Genomic DNA, 27,500 nt, shown 5'->3' on the forward strand with positions numbered 1-27,500 from the left:
AAAGATGGTGTTGGTAAAGTCATGGTCTCGGCTGCGAGGGTGCTGCCAGTACTAGGTGAGCTGTGGTTCATCAAGGGGAAGCACACATTCCAACATGTCTACAGTCAAGCATGGTGTTGGTAGTGTCATGTTCTAACGGATGCATGAGTGCTGCTGGCACTGGGAGAGCTGAGGTTTATTGAGGGGTGACGATATTTTTAACATGTCTACAGTCAAGTATAATGTGGTGGCGACATGGTCTGAGTGCTGCAGCCACTGTGAGCTGTGGGTTATTGAAGGGAAACCTGAATTCCAACATGTCTGCAGTAAAGAATGGTGGTGGCAAAGTCATGGCCTGGGGCTGTACGAGTGCTGCCAGTAGTGAGTGTGAGCTGCGGTTCATTAGGGAAAAGCACCAATTCCAACATGTCTGCAGTCAAGCGTGACGGTGGTAGTGTAATGGTCTGGGGATGCATGAGTGCTGCCGGCATTGGTACACTGCTGTTCGTTAAGGGGAATCATCAATTTCAACATGTCGACAGTCAAGCATGGTGGTAATAGCGTCATGGTCTGGGGTTGCAAGGGTGCTGCTTGCACTAGGGAAGTTGTGGTTCTTTAAGGGAAAGTACGGGGACGGTGTGGCGCAGTTGGGAGAGCGGCCCTGCCGGCTTCTATCACCCTAGTCACGTCAATTGTGTCCTTGAGCAAGGCACTTCACCCTTGCTCCTGATGGGTCGTGGTTAGCGCCTTGCATGGCAGCTCCCGCCATCAGTGTGTGAATGTGTGTGTGTGTGTGTGCTATACAAGTATAACCCATTTACCATACTAAGATGCCTACAGTCAAGCATGGTGGTGGTAGCATTATGGTCTGGGGTTGCCAGAGTGCTGCTGTGTCTGTGAGCTGCGGATCATTGAAGGGAAACATGAATTCCATCATGGCTGCAGTTGGAGTTGGTAAAGTCTGGGGATGCATGAGTGCTGCCGTTCATTTGTTTGAACATGTCTACCGTCAAGCATGGTGGCGGTAGCATCACGGTTCTTTCCGGTGAAACACGCATTTTAAACAACTGTGTGTTGACTTACTTTCAGTGAATAGTATTAACGATACTGCGACACAAGTTGTACATTGACTACTCTAAGGTTCATTTCTACCGTATGAGATAAATGTGTGGGGTGTACTGACTTTTTTGAGATACTACATTGGCTTTTGTCTTCTCTTTTACTGGCTAAATGATCATTTTAGCTGAGGTTTGTAGCACATCAAACAATATGATTAAAATCCTCAATTTATGGCACCAACCAGGGGAATTTGATGAATTTGTTTTTATTCTGATTTTTGATCGATTGGCTCAGCCGTCACTGGAAGTGTTTTTTTGTACGGATAACTGCACTTTACAACTCATGTCACATTTTACGTTGAGAAAAAACTAAAAATAAGACTTGAGTTGTAATAAACACAGTTTCATCCTTGGAGAGGTTAGAATTTCACGATATTTAAACGCACCGGCGATGTGTGTAGAAGCATAATAGTTCATGATTATCTCATAAAACAAAGTGAGGGAGGGAGAACCATAAACCTGCGAGGTCCTGCGTGAGTGTACACACGTGTGTGGTGATGTGATCACATGACAACGACCTCACCTTCCCTTCTATATGTGCAAAGGTGATCAGCATGCCTGTCGGATTTCATACATTCACGGCTAAAATTAATTGAAGGTGCGTTCACACTTGTCATGTTTGAAGGAGCTTTGAAGAATTGACACATATGTAACAGATAATGTGCTGTTGGAAGTGCTGTCTCTTTGTGTGTGTGTGTGTGTGTGTTACTCTTTAAAAGTATACTAGGGAAAGTTTTAGTGTAAGCTCGTAAATACAGGAACATATCAAATACTCAACATATTCAACCCAGCACAATGCATTTTGGTTTGGAATATTTGAGTTAAGTCACATAACATGTCCAGAAAGCTATTTGAAAGCATGTTTTAGAAGCTTTTGGTGAAATTGAAGCTGTTTACATAGCATAAAATACAACAACTAATGCAGTCAACCTAGCAGATGTCGTTTTTGGAATATTTGAATTGTGTTACATAAAATGGCATGGAAACTTTTTTAAAGTATATTTTAGAGGCTTTTGGTGAAATCAAAGCTGTTATAATTAGCAGTAAATTCAAATAATCTCCGTATTCAACCCAGCACACTGCATTTTGGTTTAGAATATTTGAGTTAAGTCACATAACATGTCCAGAAAGCTATTTGAAAGCTTTTGGTGAAATTGAAGCTGTATACATAGCACAAAATTAAAACAACTAATGGGGCCAACCTAGCAGATGTAATTTTTGTTTTTGGAATATTTTAATTGTGTTACATAAAATGGCATGGAAACATTTTTTAAAGTATATTTTAGAGGCTAATGGTGAAATCAAAGCTGTTATAATTAGCAATAAATTCAAATAATCTTCGTATTCAACCCAGCACACTGCATTATACCTTTTTAAGCAGACCACATTTTTGGTTGAACATTTACGTTGTGTCACCTAATATTTCATGTAAGCTCTTCAAAAGCATATTTTGCAAGCTTTTGGTGAAATTTGGGCAGTTAAATATAGCAAAATAAGAACAGCCAACATAGTCAACCCAGCAGATGTTTTTGTTTTGGAATATTTGAGTTTCACATACTATGCTAAAAAACTCTTTAAAAGTACATTTTAGAAGCTTTTGGTGAAATTGAAGCTGTTTACATGGAGTAATTTAAAATAACCAATGCATTCAACATAGCAGATGTAATTTTTGTTTGGGATATTTGAGTTTTGTCGCATAAAATGGCATAGAAATCTTCTTAAAAGTTTCATTTTAGAAGATATTGGTGAAATCAAAGCTGTTAAATACAACACATACAACAAATAATTTATGTATTCTACACAGCAGACTGCATTTTTTGTTGAACATTTACGTTCTGTCACCTAATATTTCATGTAAGCTCTTCAAAAGCATATTTTGTAAGCTTTTGGTGAAATTTGAGCCGTTAAATATAGCCAAATAAGAATAGCCAACATAGTCAACCCAGGAGATGTTGTTTTTGTTTGGAATATTTGAGTTTCACATAATATGCTGAAGAAACTCTTTAAAAGTACATTTTAAAAGCTTTTGGTGAAATTTATGCTGTTTACATGGAGTAATTTAAAATAACCAATGCATTCAACATAGCAGATGTAATTTTTGTTTGGGATTTTTGAATTTTGTCGCATAAAATGGCATAGAAAACTTCTTAAAAGTTTCATTTTAGAAGATTTTGGTGAAATCAAAGCTATTAAATACAACAAAACAATCAAATAACCTACGTATTCTACATTGCAGACTGCATTTTTTGTTGAACATTTACTTTGTGTCACCTAATATTTCATGTAAGCTCTTCAAAAGCATATTTTGTAAGCTTTTGGTGAAATAAGAATAGCCAACATGGTCAATCCAGCAGATGTTTTTGTTTGGAATGTTTGAGTTGCGTCGCATGATATACTAAAAAAACTCTTTAAAAGTACATATTAGAAGCTTTTTGTAAAATCAAAGCTGTTAAATACATTAAAAATATCAAAAAAACTCTGTATTCAACCTAGCAGACAGCATTTTTCTTTAGCATATTTAAGATGCATCACGTAATATGTCACAAAAACTCTTTAAATGTATGATTTAGAAGCTTTTTTCAGAAATTTAAGATTATTAAATATCACAATAAAAAATAACCAAAGTATTCAACCAAGCAGATGTAATTTTTGTTTGGAATATTTGAGTTTTGTCACATAATATGTCACAGAAACGCTCTAAAAGTATACTTTAAAAAAATTGTGAAATCAAAGCTATAAATACAGTAGAAAAAAGAAAAAAAATCTCTACATTCAACCCAGCAGACAGCTTTTTGGTTTGGAATATTTAAGTTGCGTCACACATGTCCCGGAAGCTCTTTGAAAGTATATTTTGGAAGTTATTTGGGAAATTTAGGCTGTTTAAATATCAGAATAAAAAATACCCAACGTATTCAACTTAGCAGGTGTCATTTTTGTTTAGAATATTTGAGATGTGTCACAAAATATGTCGCAAAAACTCTTCAAAAGTAAATGTTATTTTTCGGGATATTTAAATTGTGTTACATATAGCATTTTTGTTTGTAACACAGACACTCTCGGAGAGTACGTTTTAGAAGCTTTTGGTGAAGTTTAACCTGTTAAATACAGCACAACATGTGTATAACCTACTCTACTCAACACAGCAGACGGTATTTTTGTTGGTGATATTTAAGTTGCGTCAAATAATATTACACAAAAGCTCTTTTAAAGTATATTTTGGAAGCTTTTGGTGTAATCTAAGCTGTTAAAAACAGAAAAATAAAAATAACCAACTTATTTATCCGGCAGACGGCATTTTGGTTTGGAATACTTCAGTTCTATTATGTAATACATACTGTATGTCACAATACCTGTCCTATAAAATCCTTACTTTATGCAGTTATTTACTATGCAGTTTTTCACATGACACATACAGTCGTGGTCAAAAGTTTACATACACTTGTAAAGAACATAATGTCATGGCTGTCTTGAGTTCCCAATAATTTCTACCACATAACTTTCCTCCAGAAGGTATTATCTTTTTCCATGTGATGTCAGATGAAACAAAAATTGAGCTGTTTGACCACAATACCCAGCAATATGTTTGGAGGACAAAAGGTTTAATCCCAGGAACACCAGATCTACCGTCAAGCATGGTGATGGTAGTATTATGCTCTGGGCCTGTTTTGCTGCCAATGGAACTGGTGCTTTACAGACAGTAAATGGGACAATGAAAAAGGAGGATTACCTCCAAATTCTTCAGGACAACCTAAAATCATCAGCCCGGAGGTCGGGTCTTGGGCGCAGTTGGGTGTTCCAACAGGACAATGACCCCAAACACACGTCAAAAGTGGTAAAGGAATGGCTAAATCAGGCTAGAACTAAGGTTTTAGAATGGCCTTCCCAAGGTCCTGACTTAAACGTGTGGACAATGCTGAAGAAATAAGTCCATGTCAGAAAACCAACAAATTTAGCTGAACTGCACCAATTTTGTCAAGAGGAGTGGTCAAAAATTCAACCAGAAGCTTGTGGATGGCTACCAAAAGCGCCTTATTGCAGTGAAACTTGCCAAGGGACATGTAACCAAATATTAACATTGCTGTATGTATACTTTTGACCCAGCAGATTTGCTCACATTTTCAGTAGACCCATAATAAATTCATAAAAGAAACAAACTTCATGAATGTTTTTTGTGACCAACAAGTATGTGCTCCAATCACTCTATCACAAAAAAAATAAGAGTTGTATAAATGATTGGAAACTCAAGACAGCCATGACATTATGTTCTTTACAAGTGTAAACTTTTGACCACGACTGTATATCAGAGTGAACCCACTTTTATTCTTTGGCTTTTAACACCATGTGAGTTGTGTGGTCCTCTGTGTTTTTACATTTTTATTTCTGTTTATTGTTTTAATTGGTTTTACCCGTTTTTAATCATATTTATTTTTATATTGGTTTTATATTTATTTGTTTAGTTTTTATTCAGTCATTGGCGGAGCTAAGGATAGTATTTGAATCTTGTTTTTAATATTTTTGTGCAGCACTTTGGAAACATTTTTGTTTAAATGTGCCATATAAATAAAAAGGATTGAACGCTACGTGAACAGCTTCAAATGTGCATGTTTTAAATCAGTTTCCTTTAGAGCAGAGCGCAGAACCACAAGTGTGAACGCAGCCTGAATGTGGTCGCCCACTGTGATCAAATCACCAGCTTGTCGATAATATTAGGTGCATGCCATAACAGCATTCAATACCCTGTGACGTATAACAGACCAAAGTAATAGCGTGAGGGCTTAGAAATCATGTAAAACAAAAGAACTTGCTAGCACGCGTTACTCTCGCGGTAAATCTTTTTGCACACCTTAACATCTCTTATTTAAACTCCTTCCTGTACGCTTAAGGATGACACGTCAGAAAGAGAATATGATCGTTCATATTCAGGCAGTGCAACAGAAACCATGAATTGGAAACACAGTATATAAAAAAAAAAAAAAGCTCTAGTGAGAGAAACTCTTCCCACTCAAAGGCTGTGGTATTGTCCCCCCTGTCCCTACCTAACGGACTAAACGAGCCCCTTGTGTCCCCTCTTGATTGGGTTTGTGTGTCTCTTGTGTCAAAGCAGTGTTTTCCATTAGGAAGTGTTGCCCAATGTCCGCACAGGCGCACAGCTCCAGACGTCTGCAAAAAAAAAAAACACAACAAAAAACAAAAAACTGTGGCTGTATTTTTCCATAGTGGTTGCCATGGTGAGGGAATCCCACCCGCCCGCCCCTCCCTTCCCCTCTCCTTCATCCCCTCTTTCTATCCACAGCCTCACCTCCTCCTGGCAATCACTCCTCACTGGCGGGGCTCTCCTCCAGAGGCGTGATGGCGGGGAGGCCCAGGCCCGTTGCATTGTGGGCGGCGGTGAGACTGGCCACAGTGTGCAGGAGGACCAGCACCAGCAGGCAGAGTTTGAGGCGGCTGTTACACAGTCTGCTCGCTGCCGAGGAGCTGAGGGAGGTTCGGTGCTGGCATGGCGGGTGAGTTCTTTTCAGCGTCCCCCGAGAGCGGTTGTCCACTTTCAAGTCCCACCGCACGTCGCAGCACTCTGCGTCTGGGTCGGCGCCCGACGGATGGTCCTCCAGCAACCCTGACCACGGTGCAGAGGGTATAAAGAACATTTAAACGCATACAATCAACTCCTTGTACTAATGCACTTTGATTTAGGATGTGTTGTAAAGCTGGTTATTTGCTGTGATTTAGGATGTGTTGTAAAGCTGGTTATTTGCTGTGTAATGTAAATACAGGATGGTTTTGCTGTGTCGGCATTTTCCCACAAAATGGGAGTAATAAAGTCTACCAGGATTAGTCAATAAACTATGACAGAGAAAAATCGTTTTCTCTACCAATCTACCCATTTGTCTACTCACCTTTCTACCCACCTAGCTCTATATACGTACACACATCTAACCATCTATATAAACGGTCTGTATTTATATAGTGCCTTACTTTACCTGGAATGGTACCCAAAGCGTTATACATTATACAGGGTTCGTACACATTTTCCGTGGCCAAATTTAAGCACTTTTTAAGGACTTTCAAGATGAATTTTCCATTTTTTCCAGTACCCTTCAAATGTCGAAAACCAGTGTGAATCAATCCATAGCTTTGTTGTTTGAGGTTACCAAATGCTGTCTGTAGGAAACAAATGGACAATCTGCTAAAACCTAAGCCTAAGATTGAACCAGCAGTTATCATTAACTGAATGGATCATAGAAAATGAAGCAGTGTTTCTGTAGACCAGTGTTTTTCAACCACTGTGCCGCGGCACACTAGTGTGCCGTGAGATACAGTCTGGTGTGCCGTGGGAGATTATCTAATTTCACCTATTTGGGGAAAAAAATATTTTTTGCAAACCAGTACCGTAATTATAGTCTGCAAATAATGTGTTGTTGTTGAGTGTCGGTGCTGTCTAGAGCTCGGCAGAGTAACCGTGTAATACTCTTCCATATCAGTAGGTGGCAGCAGGTAGCTAATTACTTTGTAGATGTCGGATACAGCAGGAGGCAGCTTAAACAAAAAAATAAACAAAAGGTAAGTTCCCCTAAGAAAAGGCATTGAAGCTTTGGGAAGGCTATGCAGAACGAAACTAAAACTGAACTGGCTACAAAGTAAACAAAAACAGAATGCTGGACGACAGCAAAGACTTACTGTGGAGCAAAGATGGCGTCCACAATGTACATCCGAACATGACATGACAATCGACAATGTCCCCACGAAGAAGGATAAAAACAAAGTAAATGCGGGAAATATTGCTACAGGAAAATACCAAAAAAAGAGAAAAAGCCACCAAAATAGGAGCGCAAGACAAGAACTGAAACACTACACACAGGAAAACAGCAAAAAAGTCCAAATAAGTCAGGGCGTGATGTGACAGGTGGTGACAGTACACCTACTTTGAGACAAGAGCTATAGTGATGCATGCTTGGTTATGGTTTAAAGTCATATCCAACAATTCGGACAACGACTTTTTACTGTCAACTGAGTTCCGTTTTTTTAATGATTTCTGCTGGTGGTGTGCCTCTGCATTCAATGTCATTGGTGTTTGCAAACGTGTCTCCATTTGTGTTGTTTGTCAAATTTCTTGTTCTTTTTCTTACTTACAGCACTCAATGACATTGAACAGCACGGATTGATTCACACCGTATTTGTGCTTGTAAACCGCATGACGTGATATAAATACACGCACCCTCAAAATGTCAATTTCACTCATTTATTAACAAAACTGTTCCACATTAAAATAAGGATAATACATTAAAGGAAAATATTGTGTTTGTTTCACAACACCTCAGTCACCTTTCATTAAGCACATCGAGCCTTATAACTGTGGCTATGATAACAAAATAACAAAAAGACAAAAGTTAACTTTTTTTGCTTTCGCTGAGGTAGCCAGACAAGTTAAGTAGACAACGAAAATAATAGAGCAAGAAATGTATACAACCGTGTTGTGTGAAAACTACAAAACGAACTTAGCTCTAAGTTGTGAAAAAGGTTACAAATGATACATTACATGACCTTCACAGTACAAACAAGTCCAATAATAAAACCTTTTTAATGCAATTAACCATTCATCCATCCCATCCATTTTCTACCGCTTATTCCTTTCGGGGTGGCGGGGGGCGCCGGAGCCCATCTCAGCTACAATCGGGCGGAAGGCGGTGTACACCCTGGACAAGTCGCCACCTCATCGCAGGGCCAACACAGATACACAGACAACATTCACATTCACGTTCACACACTAAAAAACACAATGTAACTTGTTTGCTTTAACTAAAGTAGTCAGACAAGTTGAGTAGACAACCAAAATAATGGAGCAAAAAACACATCGAACCATGTTGGATTTCCTTTTTGCATACTTTTGCAGCAGACTACACGTGGATTTGGTCCACGTTTTATCCAAAGTTTGTATTTGTCATTTTCCATCCAATGTTTATTAAAACGACAACCTCCCGGCATGATGGACCGATGCGCCACTGTCCTCTTGGGGGCAATAAATACGGCTCTGGTGTGACAACAACCTAATGTAAGGGCTCGTGCAAAGCCAACAGATCAAGCATGTAGCTTTCATTTTTAAGGAAACTTATTTTATTTTTTCCATTTTATAATTAGCCTATCTCGAGTCAGACCGCCGAGAAATATTTCCAAGCATTTACAAGCACTTCACCCAAAATTCAAGCATTTTTCAAACCATGAAAACACAACATTAAATTCCAAGCATTTTCAAGGTTTTTAAGCACCCGTACGAACCCTGTTTATACATCACATTCACCCATTCACACACACGTCGTCACGCTGATGGCGGAAGCTACAACCCGTTAGGAGCAAGGGTGAAGTGTCTTGCATTAGGACACAGCGGCCGTGACTCGGATGGAATCGAATCGGAACCCTCAAGTTGCTGGCGAAGCCGCTCTTCCATCCGCGCCAAACCGTCCCCCGACCAAGCTACCTAACATACAGTATCTACTTAGCGATCTACTCACCTATCTACATAGTTATCTACTTACCTAACTACCTAACCACTTATCTACCTACCTACCCATTGGCCTGTCTACTTGTTTACTCAGCTACCTGACATCACATGGACAAAAATAAGACCTTCTGGAGCAAAGTTCTGTGGTCAGATGAAACAAAAATTGAGCTGTTTGGCCACAATACCCAGCAATATGTATGGAGGAGAAAAGGCGAGGCCTTTAATCCCAGGAACACCAGGCCTACTGTCAAGCATGGTGGTGGTAGTATTATGCTCTGGGCCTGTTTTGCTGCCAATGGAACTGGTGTTTTACAGAGAGTAAATGGGACAATGAAAAAGGAGGATTACCTCCAAATTCTTCAGGACAACCTTAAATCCTCAGCTCGGAAGTTGGGTCTTGGGCGCAGTGGGGTGTTCCAACAGGACAATGACCCCAAACACACGCCAAAAGTGGTAATTGGCTAAATCAGGCTAGAATTAAGGTTTTAGAATGGCCTTCCTAAAGTCCTGGACAACGTTGAAGAAACAAGTCCATGTCAGAAAACCGACAAATCTACCTGAACTGCACCAATTTTGTCAAGAGGAGTGGTCAAAAATTCATGTGGATGGCTACCAAAAGTGCCTTATTGCAGTGAAACTTGCCAAGGGACATGTAACCAAATATTAACATTGCTGTATGTATACTTTTGACCCAGCAGATTTGGTCACATTTTCAGTAGACCCATAATAAATTAATTTAAGAACCAAACGTCATGGATGTTTTTTGTAATCAACAAGTATGTGCTCCAATCACTCTATCACAAAAAAATAAGAGTTGTAGAAATGATTGGAAACTCAAGACAGCCATGACATTATGTTCTTTACAAGTGTATGTAAACTTTTGACCACGACTGTATGTACCAACTCATCTATTTGTCCTCCTACAGTATATACAGTATTCCTCAGCCACTAATCTTTTACTACACATCTACCTACCAATACTCAACTACCTACCTATCGACCTACCTACCCACCTGTCTCTCCCTATCTACTCATTGCCCTGTCTACTTGTTTACCCACCTACTTATCTAGCCGCATACTTCTCTACCCATCTGTTTAAAAGTCCCTCTGTCTTCCTATGTACTCATCAGCATGTCTATCGTCATATTTAGCAGTCCACTCGTCTGCCTACAGTATCTAACCATCTACACCTTCCTATCTGCCCACCAATCTACCATCTACTTTTCTACCTACCTAACTAACTACATTGTTGTCTACTCATCCTGTCTCCACTCATCTATTTGTTTTCCTAAATGTGCCTGAGCCTGTCTACCCATCTAGGTAACTCCATCTATTTATCTGCCTACATCTAACCCCCATCTACCAACCAATCTACTCGCCTACTTTCCTAACTACAATACTTTTCTACCTGTATGCTCATGTCTGTATATCTACCCATTTACTCATTTGTATACGCTAGCCTTTAAATAGACCCCCCTTTTAAACCAGTTGATCTGCCGTCTCTTTTCTGCTCTGCCCCCCTCTCTTGCGTGGAGAGGTTATTAGGTGACCACAGATGACGCGCTAGCTGTTCAAAGTCGGGACCCGGTGGACCACTCATCTTTGCATCATTTGGGGACGTCTCTGCGCTACTGACTTGTCTCCACTCAAGATGATCCCCTGCTGGCCCCACTATGGACTGGACTCTCACACTATTAACTAGATCCAGTCAACGTCCATTGCACCGGTCGCCCAGTAACTACAGTTAGTCGCTACATCTGTAAGTGCAAGTTAAAACTCTACTATGCAAAGCCAAAGCCATTTCTCAACAACACCCATAAACGCCGCCGGCTTCGCTGGGTGCAAGCTTATCTAAGATGGACTGATGCAAAGTGGAAAAGTGTTTTGAGCCCATTTTTCAAATTGTTTTTGGAAACTGTGGACGTCGTGTCCTCCGGACCAAAGAGGAAAATAACCATTGTTATAGGCGCATAGTTGAAAAGCTAGCATCTGTGATGGGGGTGTATTAGTGCCCAAGGCATGGGTGACTGGTACATACAGGTTTTGGAGCAACATATCAATATAGATAGATCAATAAAGTACTATCTATCTATCTATCGATCTATCTATCTATCTATATCCATCCAAGCAAGGTCCTTTTCATGGACGCCCCTGCTTATATCAGCAAGACAATGCCAAGCCACATTCTGCACGTTACAACAGCGTGGCTTTGTAGTAAAAGCGTGCGGGTACTAGACTGGCCGGCCTGTAGTCCAGTCTACACTTCATAATGTGGCACATTATCCATCCATCCATCTTCAACCGCTTATCCGGAATCGGGTTGCGGGGACAACAGCTCCAGCAGAGACCCCCAGACTTCCCTCTCCAGAGCAACATTAGCGACTTCCTCCTTTAAATTATGAAGTGTAAAATACCACAATGGAGACCCCGGACTTTTGAACAACTTAAGCTGTACATCAAGCAAGAATGGGAAATAATTCCACCTGAAAAGCTTCAAAAATTGGTCTCCTTAGTTCCCAAACGTTTACTGAGTGTTGTTAAAAGGAAAGGCCATGTAAGACAGTGGTAAAAAAATGCCCCTGTGCCAACTTTTCTGCCATTAAATTCTAAGTTAATGATTATTATTTAGTTTCTCAGTTCAAACATTAAATATCTTGTCTTTGCAGTCTATTAATTTGAATATAAGTTGAAAATAATCTTCAAATCATGGTATTCTGTTTTTATTTACGAATTACACAACGTGCCAACTTCACAGGGTCTGGGTTTTGTAATATCAAGTCGTCTGCGGCTGCATTTCTGGCTTCTGATTGGACAAAATGCTGTGTTTGTGTGGATACGGACATAGTATGATAAAAAGTGGCAGCTTTGGAGGACGTAAGAAGTGAAGAGCAGGGGGGGTCACCATCCCCAGCAGACCTTGCAAAGGGGTGACACACACATGTCAATAAACGTCACTCTCGTCCCCACAAAAGAAGCTGCCTGCCGCAGCGGGAGAGCAGGAAGTCTCGGCCTAAACTCCATCTGGAGTGATGAGTCAATGTACTCCTCCGTCGCGGCTCTTTTCAGGGTCCAATAAGGATTGAAGAGACAGCCTCGAGGAGGTGACAAACTTGGCAGGAGGTCAATGGCGCCATCACCGCAGCAAGGGTGGCCCTTGTTATACACGTCCTTAAGGACACGGTGACAGTCGGGTAGCTCGGAAAGGTCAGGATAATCACTACTTTGTGACGTAGGACATAAAACTCTGGGGCCAATGAGGACACTCTATTTCCTCAAAGGGGGAGACAGGAACACCATCACCAGGAAAAGGACCTTTTTCAGCGTGTACTGTACAGCCAAACTCAATCATCAATCAATCAAAGTTTACTTATATAGCCCTTAATCACAAATGTCTCAAAGGGCTGCACAGGCCACGACGACATCTTCGGCTGCTGGAACCCAAACTAACAGAGGAAGGACTTTAACAATATTTAATCACCTTGCTAACCTGCTGCAACATAAAGCTGACATTTATAGCGAACTTTGGGGAGAAAATGCTGCTATTAGAGATAGGAAAACAGACCAAAATGGAAAAAAACAAACAATTTGGTGTCCAAGTTGAGATCGCACCCTGCTTGATGTATAGAGTATTAATTATAATACAAATAGTGACTCGCTTCTTATGTTCAAAACACACTTTAAACTTTCTGTAATTTCACTGTGACATTTTATTTTATTTAGATAGATAGATAGATAGATAGATAGATAATAATAATAATAATAATAATAACTGGGATTTATATAGCGCTTTTCTAAGTACCCAAAGTCGCTTTACATGTAGAACCCATCAAACATTCACACCTGGTGGTGGTAAGCTACTTTCATAGCCACAGATAGATAGATAGATAGATAGATAGATAGATAGATAGATAGATAGATAGATAGATAGATAGATAGATAGTACTTTATTGATTCCTTCAGGAGAGTTCCCTCAGGAAAATTATAATTCCAGCAAGAGTGTACAGAATTGAGATTGAATTTAAAAAGAAAAAAGTAAATAAACTTGGTATAAATGGAAATAAAATAGAAAATATTACAATAAGAATAAAAATAAAAAGCAACAATAAGAATACACATATAACAGTATAAATAAGATTATAACAAGAGAAACTAGGCAGTAGTGACCATGTTATTTACATGTAATCTTATATTTTCAGATGCATTTATCTGTTGTTTTTTTCACTCTACAGTTTCCCTGATGTCTTGGAAAGGCACTTATGAATAAAATTGGATTTACATGACGTCACGTCCGGCTGCTTCCTCGAAAATAAAAGCAACCAATAGCGTAACCGGATAGTGGGGTCTATTGAATTACGCCACCACGTCATGTTTGCTGTCAAATTTTGTGTCCACGTCCTGCTTGGTATAGTCGGGCACGACTCCTGGTTCGGCGGCGCAACCGCAACCTTCGTTTTCACTGAAGTTAATATTCTTGTTTAAACGGTGATTAAAACAAAAAGCTACCATTTTTTGTGTCAATATGGACTTCCTCATGCTGTTTTTGTCTACATGCTTACTGTCCGTTAATATACAATGTGAACTTGTTCACGCTGTAATTGTTTACATGTTTGCTGGTCAGAAGATACAATGAAACAAATATCATTTTCTTACGAGTGGGTCGCATCTTACTGCGGGGTTCGTTCCCTCGGGATGCAGACGTACCACTCCGGACAAAGCGTGCAGGTAAGAGGATGATTTATTTTCCATAAACCAGTCAAGAAAACAAGAATAAACAGAAAAGCGGGCCGACAGCATGGGAAGCTATGGCGTAGCTTAGCGCAGGAACAAGAATCAAGAATCACAGGAATAACCAAACGTAACTTGTTGCATGAAGCAAACAATGAAGCCAGACCGAGTGTGGCGAGCAACGTGAATAAATAGCTCTCTGATTAGTGGTTGACAGCAGGTGAGCGTGCCGACCATTAACCAGAGGCAGGTGAACCCAATTAATCCCCATGGAAACCAAAACAAACCCAGAGGTGCACAAAACAGGAACTAAGGGAGTCCAAAACTAACAGAACATAACTAAACAAATCATGATCCGGGCCACGGATCATGACAAATTTAAACTCACTACTTACTTGTACACGAGGCAGTTTCTTCGATGGGTATTTCGTTCGAGGAAAATCTTTGAAATATTAGCATTTGTGCGCATGCTCCATAGCGGTGGGTTGCAGACATCGAGAGAACTTAAGCTGGCGTCTTTTCTCAATGGTTACTAGGCGCCATTTAGCTTTTCCCAAACAAAAATGCCATATGTTTGCTTTGTTTTTGGCTGTTGCAACCGGTCAAATCGCAAAAAGGATAAACATTTCTTTAGAGTTCCTGGACAGGTAATCAACGAGGGCGAAAGAGTGCAAGATTTTACGAAAGAAGGCGAGAAAAGTGGCACGCACTTCAGTCCCAGGGAGCAGAGTCGAGGCACGAGTTTGCAGTGATTACTTTGTTTGATATTTTTTTAGTATACTTTACTCGTTTAGTATTTTCCATTGAAGTATTGTCTTGATATCCGTCCATTTTCTACCGCTTGTGGTGCGAGGAAGGGGGCTGGAGCCTTTGTTTGCATTTGAATTTTTAACAAACAAATACCGTATTTTCCGGGACTATAAGGCACACCTAAAATCCTTTATTTTCCTCAAAACTTGACAGTGCGCCTAATAACCCGGTGCGTCTAATGTACGGAATAATCCTGATTTTGCTTACCGACCTCGAAGCAATTTTATTTGGTACATGGTGTAATGATAAGTGTGACCAGTAGATGGCAGTCAAACACAAGAAACACGTGGTAATATGTCTCAAGTAAACAACACCAACATTTTGAATGTCATCCATCCATCCATTTTCTACCGCTTATCCCTTTTGGGGTCGCGGCGGGTGCTGGAGTCTATCTCAGCTGCAATCGGGCGGAAGGCGGGGTAAAAATGTCCATTGAAAATATAGAACATTACACACGGCGCTCAAAAATCTATCAACATGTTTTAGTACGACTTTGTTAAGCTATGAAGCTGCTCCGCTTTGTGGATTGTCGGTGCATTAAAAAAAAAAGTATTATTATGGTGTGTGTATAAGGTAAGACATTATCTGGCGTTTTGTTTCGCAATATTATGCAAAAGCCACTTTTCTTACCTTATGGCACCTGCTGATCTGTATTTGGGATCTGCATAAATCCTGAAAAATTGCGCACGTCCGCCTTTGTAGTCCGTACTGACATTGAGTCGATAGACTTCTTCTTTTTCTCTATTTTCTTGTTTTGTGACATTCATCCTCCGCTGTTGCCATTTCTAATATAAAGTAGTGTAAAGTTGTTACTTATATCTGTCAGTAAACTCGCCATGAAAGGAACTTTGTTCATTAGAGAATTCCGGTCGGACGTTTTTTCACGGAGACACATTTTCGGCCTTGTTGTTGTTTCCGGATGAGGAGATGCTGCTCCCTTATTGATTTAAGTCAAAGTCTGAATGTCATTAAAACATCTTTTGACACTTCTTCCACTCCCGTCCTTGCACGCTACACCACTACAACAAAGTTGACGGGGAGAAGACGCTGCCACGTAAATAAGACCGCCCACAAAACGGCGCATCCGGAAGCGACTGTCAGAAAGCGGCTTGAAGATGATCTGTAAAACATAATCTATGCAACATTTTGACCAAAGAACCACCATTACATGTTATGTAGACCACAAGGAAATGTTTTACATTTAGAAAAATAATAATAATTATATGACTCCTTAAATGCGCCCTAATCCGGTGAGCCTTTTATACGAAAAAAGATTGAAAATAGACCAGTCATCGGCAGTGCGCCTTATAATCCGGTGCGCCCTATAGTCCGAAAAATATGGTACTTGTTTCGGATCATGAAAGGTTCTAAGTCTCCCTTCTTGTTTTTTTTTGTACACAGATGTGTCAGAGTACATATGACAACAGGACAAATATGGTGATGATTCAGGAATTGTTAGTTTGTTAAATGGACATGCAGTCACGGGTGTCAACTGTCGGGTGCCATATTGTTGACATTCGCAAGACGCAAAATTGAATCACGAAATGCAACCTTACCCGAGTAAAAACGAGGCAGGATTTATCCGGGAGAGTCTTGATACCAATTTCCTTGACCCAGAGACACACAAATAAGTTGTAGGCCCAGGGTTTCCCTTTAAAGGGGAACTGCACTTTTTTTTAAATTTTGCCAATCGTTCACAATCATTATGGGAGACAAGAACACAAATGTCTTTTTTTTAATTTTATTTTAAAGATGATAAAAAAACGCTTGAAAGATGCGGCTAATGGGAGTCAAGGTTGTCGCCTTCAAAGCCCTCTAAAACAACTTCAAAACCCTCCATCAACGTTTTATACACACACAGCAAGTCTATTTACAATGTAGTAACAGACACGTTCATAACAATATGTAATATGTTCAATATTTACCATATTTTGAGCATTGATTTCCGTTTCCATAGGAGCGCAATTCCGACATCTGGCAACAAAAGTGTGTTCCTACTTCCAGAAACAAAAGGCGCGAGTGTGTTCTCAACATGGCAGAGTCGGTAACAAACAACGAAGACGACTATTTTTGGACAAATGAGGATTCACAACCTTATCTTTATAAAGCTGAGTAAACAGAGGATGAACTGCTGGTTATAGAAGCGAGCACGGACAGAGGGTGAGACGTTGGAGCAGACGGAAGCCGAGAGAGTGAGGTTGGCGTGATTCAAAGCTGCAAAATGTGGTATTTTGAAGCCAAGCTATTTCGAAGATAAATGGAGTGCTTACCCAAATAAACTGGAAAAAAGGTCCCCGGACAGTTGGACAAAACACACAACTGTCCATCGAGTGAATCACACTTAAATAGTATTGATCATGATACATGCAGCAGGTCACGCGTGTTAGTACACCTACTGTACATACATCGTTGTGTACAAACAAAACATGAAATGTGGACTAATACTTTACAGGTACTGTACTATAATTGTTAATGTTTTTCAATCGGTCGAGATTGGTGTCCTATCCATTGTGTTGTGCATTACCAACTCAAACGCATTTTGTGTTCACGGAGTAGCAAGCTTATCTCTTTCCGTGGCTAGCTTTTACGGCTAATACCGAAGCATGCCAATGTGTTACTATGCTAGAAAAATAGTTCCTCAGTGTTCGCTCTTACAATAACAATGTCGCTACAGCTTGGTTATCATACAGGTTACGGAACATAATTAAGTATTGTTGGCGGTTTTTGAATGCATTTTAAAGTGATTTGGAGGTAGAATTGATTGCTCCCATTAGCTGCATTGCTAGCAGAGAATGAGCCGTTTTTTACAAACCCTGTTTCCATATGAGTTGAGAAATTGTATTAGATGTAAATATAAACAGAATATAATGATTTTCAACCCATATTCAGTTGAATATGCTACAAAGACAACATATTTGATGTTCAAACTGATAAACATTTTTTTTTTTGCAAATAATCATTAACTTTAGGATTTGATGCCAGCAACACGTGACAAAGACATTGAGAAAGGTGGCAATAAATACTGATAAAGTTGAGGAATGCTCATCAAACACTTATTTGGAACATCCCACAGGTGAACAGGCAAATTGGGAACAAGTGGGTGCCATGATTGGGTGTAAAAGTAGATTCCATGAAATGCTCAGTCATTCACAAACAAGGATGGGGCGAGGGTCACCACTTTGTCAACAAATGCGTGGGCAAATTGTTGAACAGTTTGAGAAAAACCTTTCTCAACCAGCTATTGCAAGGAATTTAGGGATTTCACCATCTACGGTCCGTAATATCATCAAAGGGTTCAGAGAATCTGGAGAAATCACTGCACGTAAGCAGCTAAGCCCATGACCTTCGATCCCTCAGGCTGTACTGCATCAACAAGCGACATCAGCGTGTAAAGGATATCACCACATGGGCTCAGAAACACTTCTGAAACCCACTGTCAGTAACTACAGTTGGTCACTACATCTGTAAGTGCAAGTTAAAACTCTCCTCTGCAAGACGGAAACCGTTTATCAACAACACCCAGAAACGCCGTCGGCTTCACTGGGCCTGAGCTCATCTAAGATGGACTGATACAAAGTGGAAAAGTGTTCTGTGGTCTGGCGAGTCCACATTTCAAATTGTTTTTAGAAACTGCAAATCATTGTATTCCGTTTACATTTACATCTAACACAATTTCCCAACTCATATGGAAACGGGGTTTGTACATCTTAGAATGTAAAAAACAATGCAATCTTTTGTCTTCTTGTCCCTCATAAGGATTGTGAACGATAGGCAAAATTCCAAAAAAAGTGCAGTTCCTCTTTAATGTATCAGAATGGGGCGCACTGCCACGGCAATATCATAGCCGCCACACCTTGAAAGTGAAGGTGGTTTACGTGAAAACAAATTAGAGTAATATAATGTATTGTAGGCTTCAGAGGAAGTCACTCAAAGTCTGATGATAATTTTAACTTTTATTGCCAATATAATGCTAACAACCAGCCAAATTGCAACAGATTTTACACTTTCGTGTCCGTGCTTCACCAGACACACAACAACACTTCCTCATCCTCCGCCAATCCGTCAGGCAGGGACGGTGTGTTTGCAATCATGGGAAAAATGAACATCAAATGAAAACCACACAAACATAAAACATTACCACCAGTAGATTGTTACAGTATGAATTGATAGCCTATTAATAGTGCACTATTGACTATTGATGCACCAAAAACTCTGCCTCCGAAAAAGGCTTCGATTACCGAAAACTGCGCTGCCGAAACCAGATGCAAACAAAACGCACACAATTATCTGGAGCGTTTTCAGCATGTCTGAACAAGAATAACAAGAATAGAATACATTTTTGACAGTATCATACAAATGAATTTATTATTTTAAGAAAGGCTTAATGTTTTTATATAAACAATTTTATTGAAGCATATTATATCATAAAAATAAAAACCTCCCTCTATATCAGACCTGCGCAAATTAAGGCCCGGGGGCCACATGGCCCGCCGAACATTCCCCCAAAAATTTTTTTATATCTTTAAGATGGAAAGTGTAGCTGCCATTATGATGTGCAGTGATGTTTTCAAATGACCGTAGGTCTTGAACTATACAAAGTATTTCAATGGTTGGAATCTGCACTTTTCAATAATATTTTAGCGACTAGTGTTGTTCTGATACCGATATTATTTCGATATTTTTCTAAATAAAAGGGACCAGAAAAAATTGAATTATTGGCTTTATTTTAACAAAAAAATCTTAGGGTGTGGCGGACCGGTACTTTTCAGAGGCGGTATGGTACCGAATATGATTCATTAGTATCGCGGTACTATATTAATACCCATATATCGTACAACCCTACTAGTTACTATGGTAATCTACGTCATAGCAGGTCAGACCAGGCACCAAGCAGTGTGGGCGGGGAGCGTTTCCACAGAGTGTCTCCAGAGCGGCCAGCCTGAAATGCGGGTGTCATGGACAGACGCGGAAGGAGATTTTTACAACAAAAGTTCTAAAGCTTAGTGATGTCTCAGATATATCAGATTGTAGGTAGGTTTTGTTTTTTTACCCTTCGCGTTCATTTTTCGCTGTGTTTGTTGCATTTTTGTTGCATTTGGCGTGATTGTAAAATATATCGATTGAGAGGGGGTGTGACGTTCATATGTTCTCAATATTCAGGGTTTTATCGTTTATAGAAAAACATTTAAATTCCATTGCGTTTTTAAGGCGGTCTGTCACAACATTTTTAGCATTCAATCAGACTTTATTGTGAGGTTTTGTATTAGTTTTCCTAAAAATAGATATACCGGCCCCCACATTTTTTTCTCAAAATTTGGCCCCCCAGTCAAAATAATTGCCCAGGCCTGCTCTATATAAATGCCTTGCTGCAAGCAGACACTTAGTACTAGGTAGGGCTGTGAATCTTTGGGTGTCCCACGATTCGATTCAATATCGATTCTTGGGGTCACGATTCGATTCAATATCGATTTTTTTTTTTTCAATTCGACACGATTCTCGATTCAAAAACGATTTTTTTCCCGATTCAAAATGATTCTCTATTCATTCAATACATAGGATTTCAGCAGGATCTACCGCAGTCTGCTGACATGCAAGCAGAGTAGTAGATTTTTGTAAAAAGCTTTTATAATTGTAAAGGACAATGTTTTATCAACTGATTGCAATAATGTAAATTTGTTTTAACCAGTGACGTGCAGTCACTAGAGATGGCAGGTGAGGCCCCGCCTCACCTGCCATCATGGAAAGAAAACAAATTTAAAAAGAAAAAAATATATATTAAATTGTTAAATGTATCCAGTGATTATACTATACAGTTATTTTCCATTTAACTTCACCAGTTTTAGATTATTTTTATTCAAAATCGCTGAATTTTCACATTTGCCGTTCAAATACTGAGAAGAGACGATGCGGTGAACAGCAGCCAGTCGAGGCACGTCACTCAGTGCCTCAACATGGACGGACTCGGCTAACTGCTGGCCTGCTGTGCAGTGAGACCGTATTGCTATATGAATTATATTATACATTTCCATAGTTTAGTTAGCTGAGGTATATAATGTACAGTGTATTTTGTCAACAACTGTATGTGTGTAAAGTATTTCTTGTGCTGAGCGATCATAAAACGGCTGCAAAAGACGCACTAGCTGAGGCTCCAGTAGCCCCGCCTCCTGCACCCCCGCCGTAGAATGCACGGCAACCCCTGATGGGAGTGTTATATCAACTAAAGCCCACACTTAAACTTTCCACGTGCAAGATTCAATCTATTTAAAAAAGTTATTTCATAAGAAGCCAAAAAGTGCAAATACAATAATGTTCGTGTTGGAGGAGTTGCGAATGACTGCTGGGCCACAACATTAGATACACCTGCAATGTTCCAACACGAACATTAATGTTTTTGCACTTTTTGGCTTCTTATTAAATAACTTTTGTAACCTATTTGTATGGGCTTTCCTCTTTGTGGTGTTAAGTTCCTGTTATGCGCTGTTATACAGTATATGCCTTGAGCTCTTATTTTGAAGGCGCTAAGAGCGGAATTTTGACACGTTGGAGTGGAGCGGAAGTTTTTGAAAGAAGGTAAATAAAGTGGTCCTCGTGTAAACTGGAGCCTCCGTGTTTGTTATTTTGTAGTTTCATACAGTATAGGCGACATTTATAAACCCTCGGTTACACTTTTTTAAATAGATTCAATCTTGCACGTGGAAAGTTGAAGTGAGGGCTTTAGTTGATATAACACTCCCATCAGGGGGTTCATTAATCAGCACAACAGCGGCGCATTTATAAGTAAAGGTAAGACCATAATAACATTTTTTTATTAAATGTGTTTTTTTGTGTGCTACAGTTTGTATGTGTAAAGTTAAAGTACCAATGATTGTCACACACATACTAGGTGTGGTGAAATTTGTCCTCTGCATTTGACCCATCCCCTTGTTCACCCCCTGGGAGGTGAGGGGAGCAGTGGGCAGCAGCGGCGCCGCGCCCGGGAATCATTTCTGGTGATTTAACCCCCAATTCCAACCCTTGATGCTGAGTGCCAAGCAGGGAAGAATGCTGGTATGAGCTTTTAAACATAACCCGTTAACTGCTGCCAATCAAATGGTGAATAAGATACTCTGTAGGGTTCATATGTTTGTAAATCTGACTGTGATGAAGTCAGTGCCTCACCAGCCATCAACCTCACCGCACGTCACTGGTTTTAACTACTAAATGAAACAAAAATATGACTTATTTTATCTTTGTGAAAATATTGGATACAGTGTGTTGTCAAGCTTATGAGATGCGATGCAAGTGTAAGCCACTGTGACACTATTGCTCATTTTTTTTATATATAAATGTCTAATGATAATGTCAATGAGGGATTTTTAATCACTGCTATGTTGAAATTGCAACTAATATTGATACTGTTGTTGATAATATTCATTTTTGTTTCACTACTTTTGGTTTGTTCTGTGTCGTGTTTGTGTCTCCTCTCAATTGCTCTGTTTATTGCAGTTCTGAGTGTTGCTGGGTTGGGTTTGGTTTTGGTATTGGATTGCATTGTTATGGTATTGCTGTGTATTGTTTTGTTGGATTGATTAATTAAAAAAAAAAAAAAAAATAATACTTTTTTTTTTAAATAAATAAATAAATAAAAAAATCGATTTTTTAAAAATGAGAATCGATTCTGAATCGCACAACGTGAGAATCGCGATTCGAATTCAAATCGATTTTTCCCCACACCTCTAGTACTAGGTTAAGCTAGCCGTTTAGTAAATAAACACTACTCGTCCCTGAGCAAATATTGTAATTTTAGGGCATAACAAAGACCCATTATTTTGACAACATTTTAAAAACACACACTAATACCGTCAAACATTTTGTCTTAAAACTTAGAACAATTCATTACAGATGACAGATGTTTGACGTTTGTATTTATGCAAGTAAAAAAAAAAAAAAAAAAAAAAAAAAAAAAAGCGCTACTCTTAATGTCCACGAGAGGGCGTCATCCATACAGCATTTACAGTACCTCCAGTGTGCGCGCGCAAGTGTGTGTGCGTGTACGTCTGTGACTGTGTGTGCCCTACTGAATCACAAGCATACATGTACTTTTCCCATTTTCCCCGACAGCAACAACTTAAAACATTTATTTAAAAGTCACTTTTGTATTGTGTTTTCCTGACCTGGCATCAAGAAGCACACAAAGCACTGCATGCTGCCCATGCACTGACGACACACAAACACGCGCACACGCACACTCCCTGCATATATAGACTTTTTGTCACCGAGCTCCATTGTGAGCCTGCCTCTTTGTGCTGCCAGAGATTGGACACAATTGTTGTCATGGCGTATCCTCGGTGATAAGGCGGAACACTCCAACTGTAGTGTTTCCTGTGTGTGTGTGTTCACGTCTCATTGATGTGTTGTACCATGAGGCATTCAAAAAGACGAGGTGACTGCATGACCCAACTGGTTGATAACTTTGAAAGAAACAGGTGTGAATGCTCCGGTCATAACATTAGCGACACATGAACAAACAGGAACTGCAGCTAAGGCCCCTTCTACACTAAGCCGGTTAAGGTTATCCAGGCTTAAATTAAATGTAACTTTTCTGAACAATATCCAGTGTTGTGGTATTACAATTAACTGGAATCCAGTGTGCTGTGGGGCCCTATTGTAGTGAATCATACCTGAGACATCATAAATTAATAAAATCTTTAATGGACAAGTGAAAGTAAACAATGTGATAAAGAACATTTTACATCAATCAATCTCGGAATCTAGATATCTGGTCAGGACACTCCTCACTCTTTTTGCCGTCACCTTCATTGTCCATTCCTTTTTGGTGACTTTATATACTCCGGACCTAGACGTTGAGTCCGCGACATACATGGCGGACAATAACTGATACAGTCTGCTTTGCCAGTCCAAAAGCAATCGCTGTTTTCCGTAGTCTTCCCTCGTCGGCCAGGTAATACAAAGCACACGCTACTTCTTTTTTTTTTTTTTTTAATCACATCCACGGGAGCCCGCACTCTCGTTGTCTCTCCTTCGACAAATGGCCGAAGTTTTTCGCCAAGTAAAATCACAGCTGACCTGGACATTCGAAAGTTCTCGTCTGAGAAGTGTTGTATCCGAAATAGCTGCAATTAGAGATGTCCGATAATATCGGACTGCCGATAGTATCGGCCGATAAATGCTTTAAAATGTGATATCGGAAATTATCGGTATCGGTTTCAAAAAGTAAAATTCATGACTTTTTAAAACGCCGCTGTGTACACGGACGTAGGGAGAAGTACAGAGCGCCAATAAACCTTAAAGGCACTGCCTTTGCGTGCCGACCCAATCAAATAATATCTACGGCTTTTCACACACACAAGGCATACTTGATCAACAGCCATACAGGTCACACTGAGGGTGGCTGTATAAACAACTTTAACACTGTTACAAATATGCGCCACACTGTGAACCCACACCAAACAAGAATGACAAACACATTTCGGGAGAACATCCGCACCGTAGCACAACATAAACACAACAGAACAAATACCCAGAAGCCCTTGCAGCACTAACTCTTCCGGGATCTATACCTATACACCCCCGGTACCCCCCAACCCCGCCCACCTCAACCTCCTCATGCTCTCTCAGGGAGAGCATGTCCCAAATTCCAAGCTGCTGTTTTGAGGCATGTTAAAAAAAAGAATGCACTTTGTGACTTCAATAATAAATATGGCAGTGCCATGTTGGCATTTTTTTCCATAACTTGAGTTGATTTATTTTGGAAAACCTTGTTACATTGTTTAATGCATCCAGCGGGGCATCACAACAAAATTAGGCATAATAATGTGTTAATTCCACGACTGTATATATCGGCATCGGTTGATATCGGAATCAGTAATTAAGAGTTGGACAATATCGGATATTGGCAAAAAAGCCATTATTGGACAGCTCTAGCTGCAATCACTTTCTCTTAAGGTATTCATGTGTGATTTCCACAAGCGTCTGTACAGACGGAAGGAGAAACACGGGCATATCTGGATCACTCGTTTCCATATTTCCAGTGGTTAGCTCCGAGTTACGAAACCGCTTTATTATTAAGCTGGCTGTTGCGCATTATTTCTGACATCACTTCCTGTGTGGGGCGCGGTCCTTCTGGCGTCACTTCCTCTCCGAACTCAGTTTGAAAACGATCAATGAGTCCATACAAAGCTAAGAGCCGGAGATTCAAGAAATACACGGCGCACTTACCCGTGTAAAATATTATCCAAGAAGGGGGACGTTAAACGATGGCTTAGTGTAGCTGACATGGTGCTTAGGCTAAATATTTATATGTTTAAGGAGTTATCCGGCTTATGTAGACAGGGCCTAAGATGGTGGCCACCTTTGTTCAATGGGACATTTTAGCCCTCCTTAGGCGTTTGTCACAATGCTATGTGACCACATGTAACTGATTTGAACAGGAATGTTTACTGTGGTTGACTTTCCCCCACCTCATAAAAAAATTAAAATAATTATCATGTAAAATGTGTTCATCTGTTCCAGGGTCAAACTGTCACAATCCTACAGCCTTCGTTAACTGTACAGGCAATGTTTTAAGTACCGTATTTTCCGGACTATAGGGCGTACCAGACTATAAGGTGCACTGCCGATGAATGGTCTATTTTCGATCTTTTTTCATATATAAGACGCACCGGATTATAGGGTGCATTAAAGGAGTCACATTATTATTATTCTAAATGTAAAACACTTCCTTGTGGTCTACATAACATGTAATGGTGGTTCTTTGCTCAAAATGTTGCATAGATTGTATTTTACAGATCATCTTCAAGCTGCTTTCTGAAAGTCGCTTCCGGATGCGCCGTTTTGTGGGCGGTCTTATTTACGTGGCTCACCCTCGGCAGCGTCTTCTCCCCGTCATCTTGTAGTGGTGTAGCGTGCAAGGACGGGAGCGGAAGAAGAGTCAAAAGATGGAGCTAACTGTTTTAATGACATTCAGACTTGACTTAAATCAATAACGGAGTAGCATCTCCTCATCCGGAAACAACAACAAGGCCCGTGAAAAACCGTCTGACCGGAACTCTCTAATAACTAAAGTTCCTTGGGTGAATAATGTAAACTCACTACACCGGTATGTTTTAGCACTTTCACGCCGAGTTTACTGACAGATATAAGTAAGAACTTTACACTACTTTATATTAGAAATGGTAACAACGGAGGATGAATGTCACATAACAAGAAGATAGAGAAAAAGAAGAAGCTTATCAACTACGGTGTCGGCACAGACTACAATGGCGGACTCCAAAATACAGATCAGCAGGTACCAGAAGGTAAGAAAAGTTGCTTTTGCATAATATTGCGAAATAAAACGCCAGATAATATGTCTTACCTTATACACACACCATAATAATACTCCTGTTTAATGCGCCGACAATCCATCAAGCGGTGCGGCTTCATAGCTTACCAAAGTCGTACTAAAACATTTTGATAGATTTTTGAACGCTGTGTGTAATGTTCTATATTTTCAATGGGACATATAAAATGTTGGTGTTGTTTACTTGAGACATATTGCCATCATATTGCAGTCTACACTTATCTCTTATGTTTGACTGCCATCTACTGGTCACACTTATTATTACACCCTGTACCAAATAACATTGCTTCGAGATCGGTAAGCACAACCACAATTATTCCGTACATTAGGCGCACCGGGTTATAAAGCGCACTGTCGAGTTTTGAGAAAGAAAAAAAAAGATTTTAAGTACGCCTTATAGTCCGGAAAATACGGTAACATTATTAACTGTGTAAAATTGTTAAAATAACTGTATAATACAAGTAAAATAAAACAAATTGCTTTATTAATTGGACATAATAGGCCGGGCGAGCACATGATGCATTTCAAAGCATATCATATCTGTTGGAAGTAAGAGTAGGCTTCTCAAGCATGGGCTATTTTAATCATATATTACATCTACTTTCAACAATATCATATCAGAACATCAAAGAAACATACAAATGGTACTAAAGGGTAAACACTTACATTCCCTTTAAGTGGGAGCAGTGTTGTTGATCACCCTTTTTTGCCAGTGCGCCGACGTCTAGTATCAGTTTTGTTGTGGCTATTCTCAAAACAGATATGTACTCAATTCTGTTTTAATATTAATAATCATGCAAGTGGTACCGACTTGGGCATCGATACCGGTACTTAATGTTACCAATTTACGGTACTTTTGTGTGTGTTCATGTGTTAATAAATTGTTTAACAATAAAATTATTTATTTTTTAGTTTTACATGTAACTGGTGAGGTGATAATAACTGTGCTGCCCAGTTGTTATGTCTGGTTTTCTTACAAATATGCATTCATTTCAGTTTGTCCTCAATGTGTTGCTGTAATCAGTAAGTAGTC

At 39.7% G+C, this 27,500-nt stretch overlaps 1 protein-coding gene across 1 annotated transcript in view; it reads right to left on the reverse strand.

Moving 5' to 3' along the window:
• Positions 1-782: 782 nt before the first annotated feature.
• LOC133613529 (NALCN channel auxiliary factor 1) overlaps positions 783-27,500 on the reverse strand; it is a 265,009-nt gene continuing 238,291 nt past the window's right edge. Inside the window, exons 3-4 of the mRNA XM_061971139.2 lie at positions 6,397-6,711; positions 783-6,257 (exon numbers count right to left, since the gene is read on the reverse strand). Coding sequence (XP_061827123.1) covers positions 6,410-6,711 — 302 coding nt within the window. The 3' untranslated portion in view covers positions 783-6,257; positions 6,397-6,409. The remainder of the gene's footprint in view (positions 6,258-6,396; positions 6,712-27,500) is intronic.

Source organism: Nerophis lumbriciformis, linkage group LG13 (assembly GCF_033978685.3).
Source record: "Nerophis lumbriciformis linkage group LG13, RoL_Nlum_v2.1, whole genome shotgun sequence".
NCBI classification, from domain to species: domain Eukaryota; kingdom Metazoa; phylum Chordata; class Actinopteri; order Syngnathiformes; family Syngnathidae; genus Nerophis; species Nerophis lumbriciformis.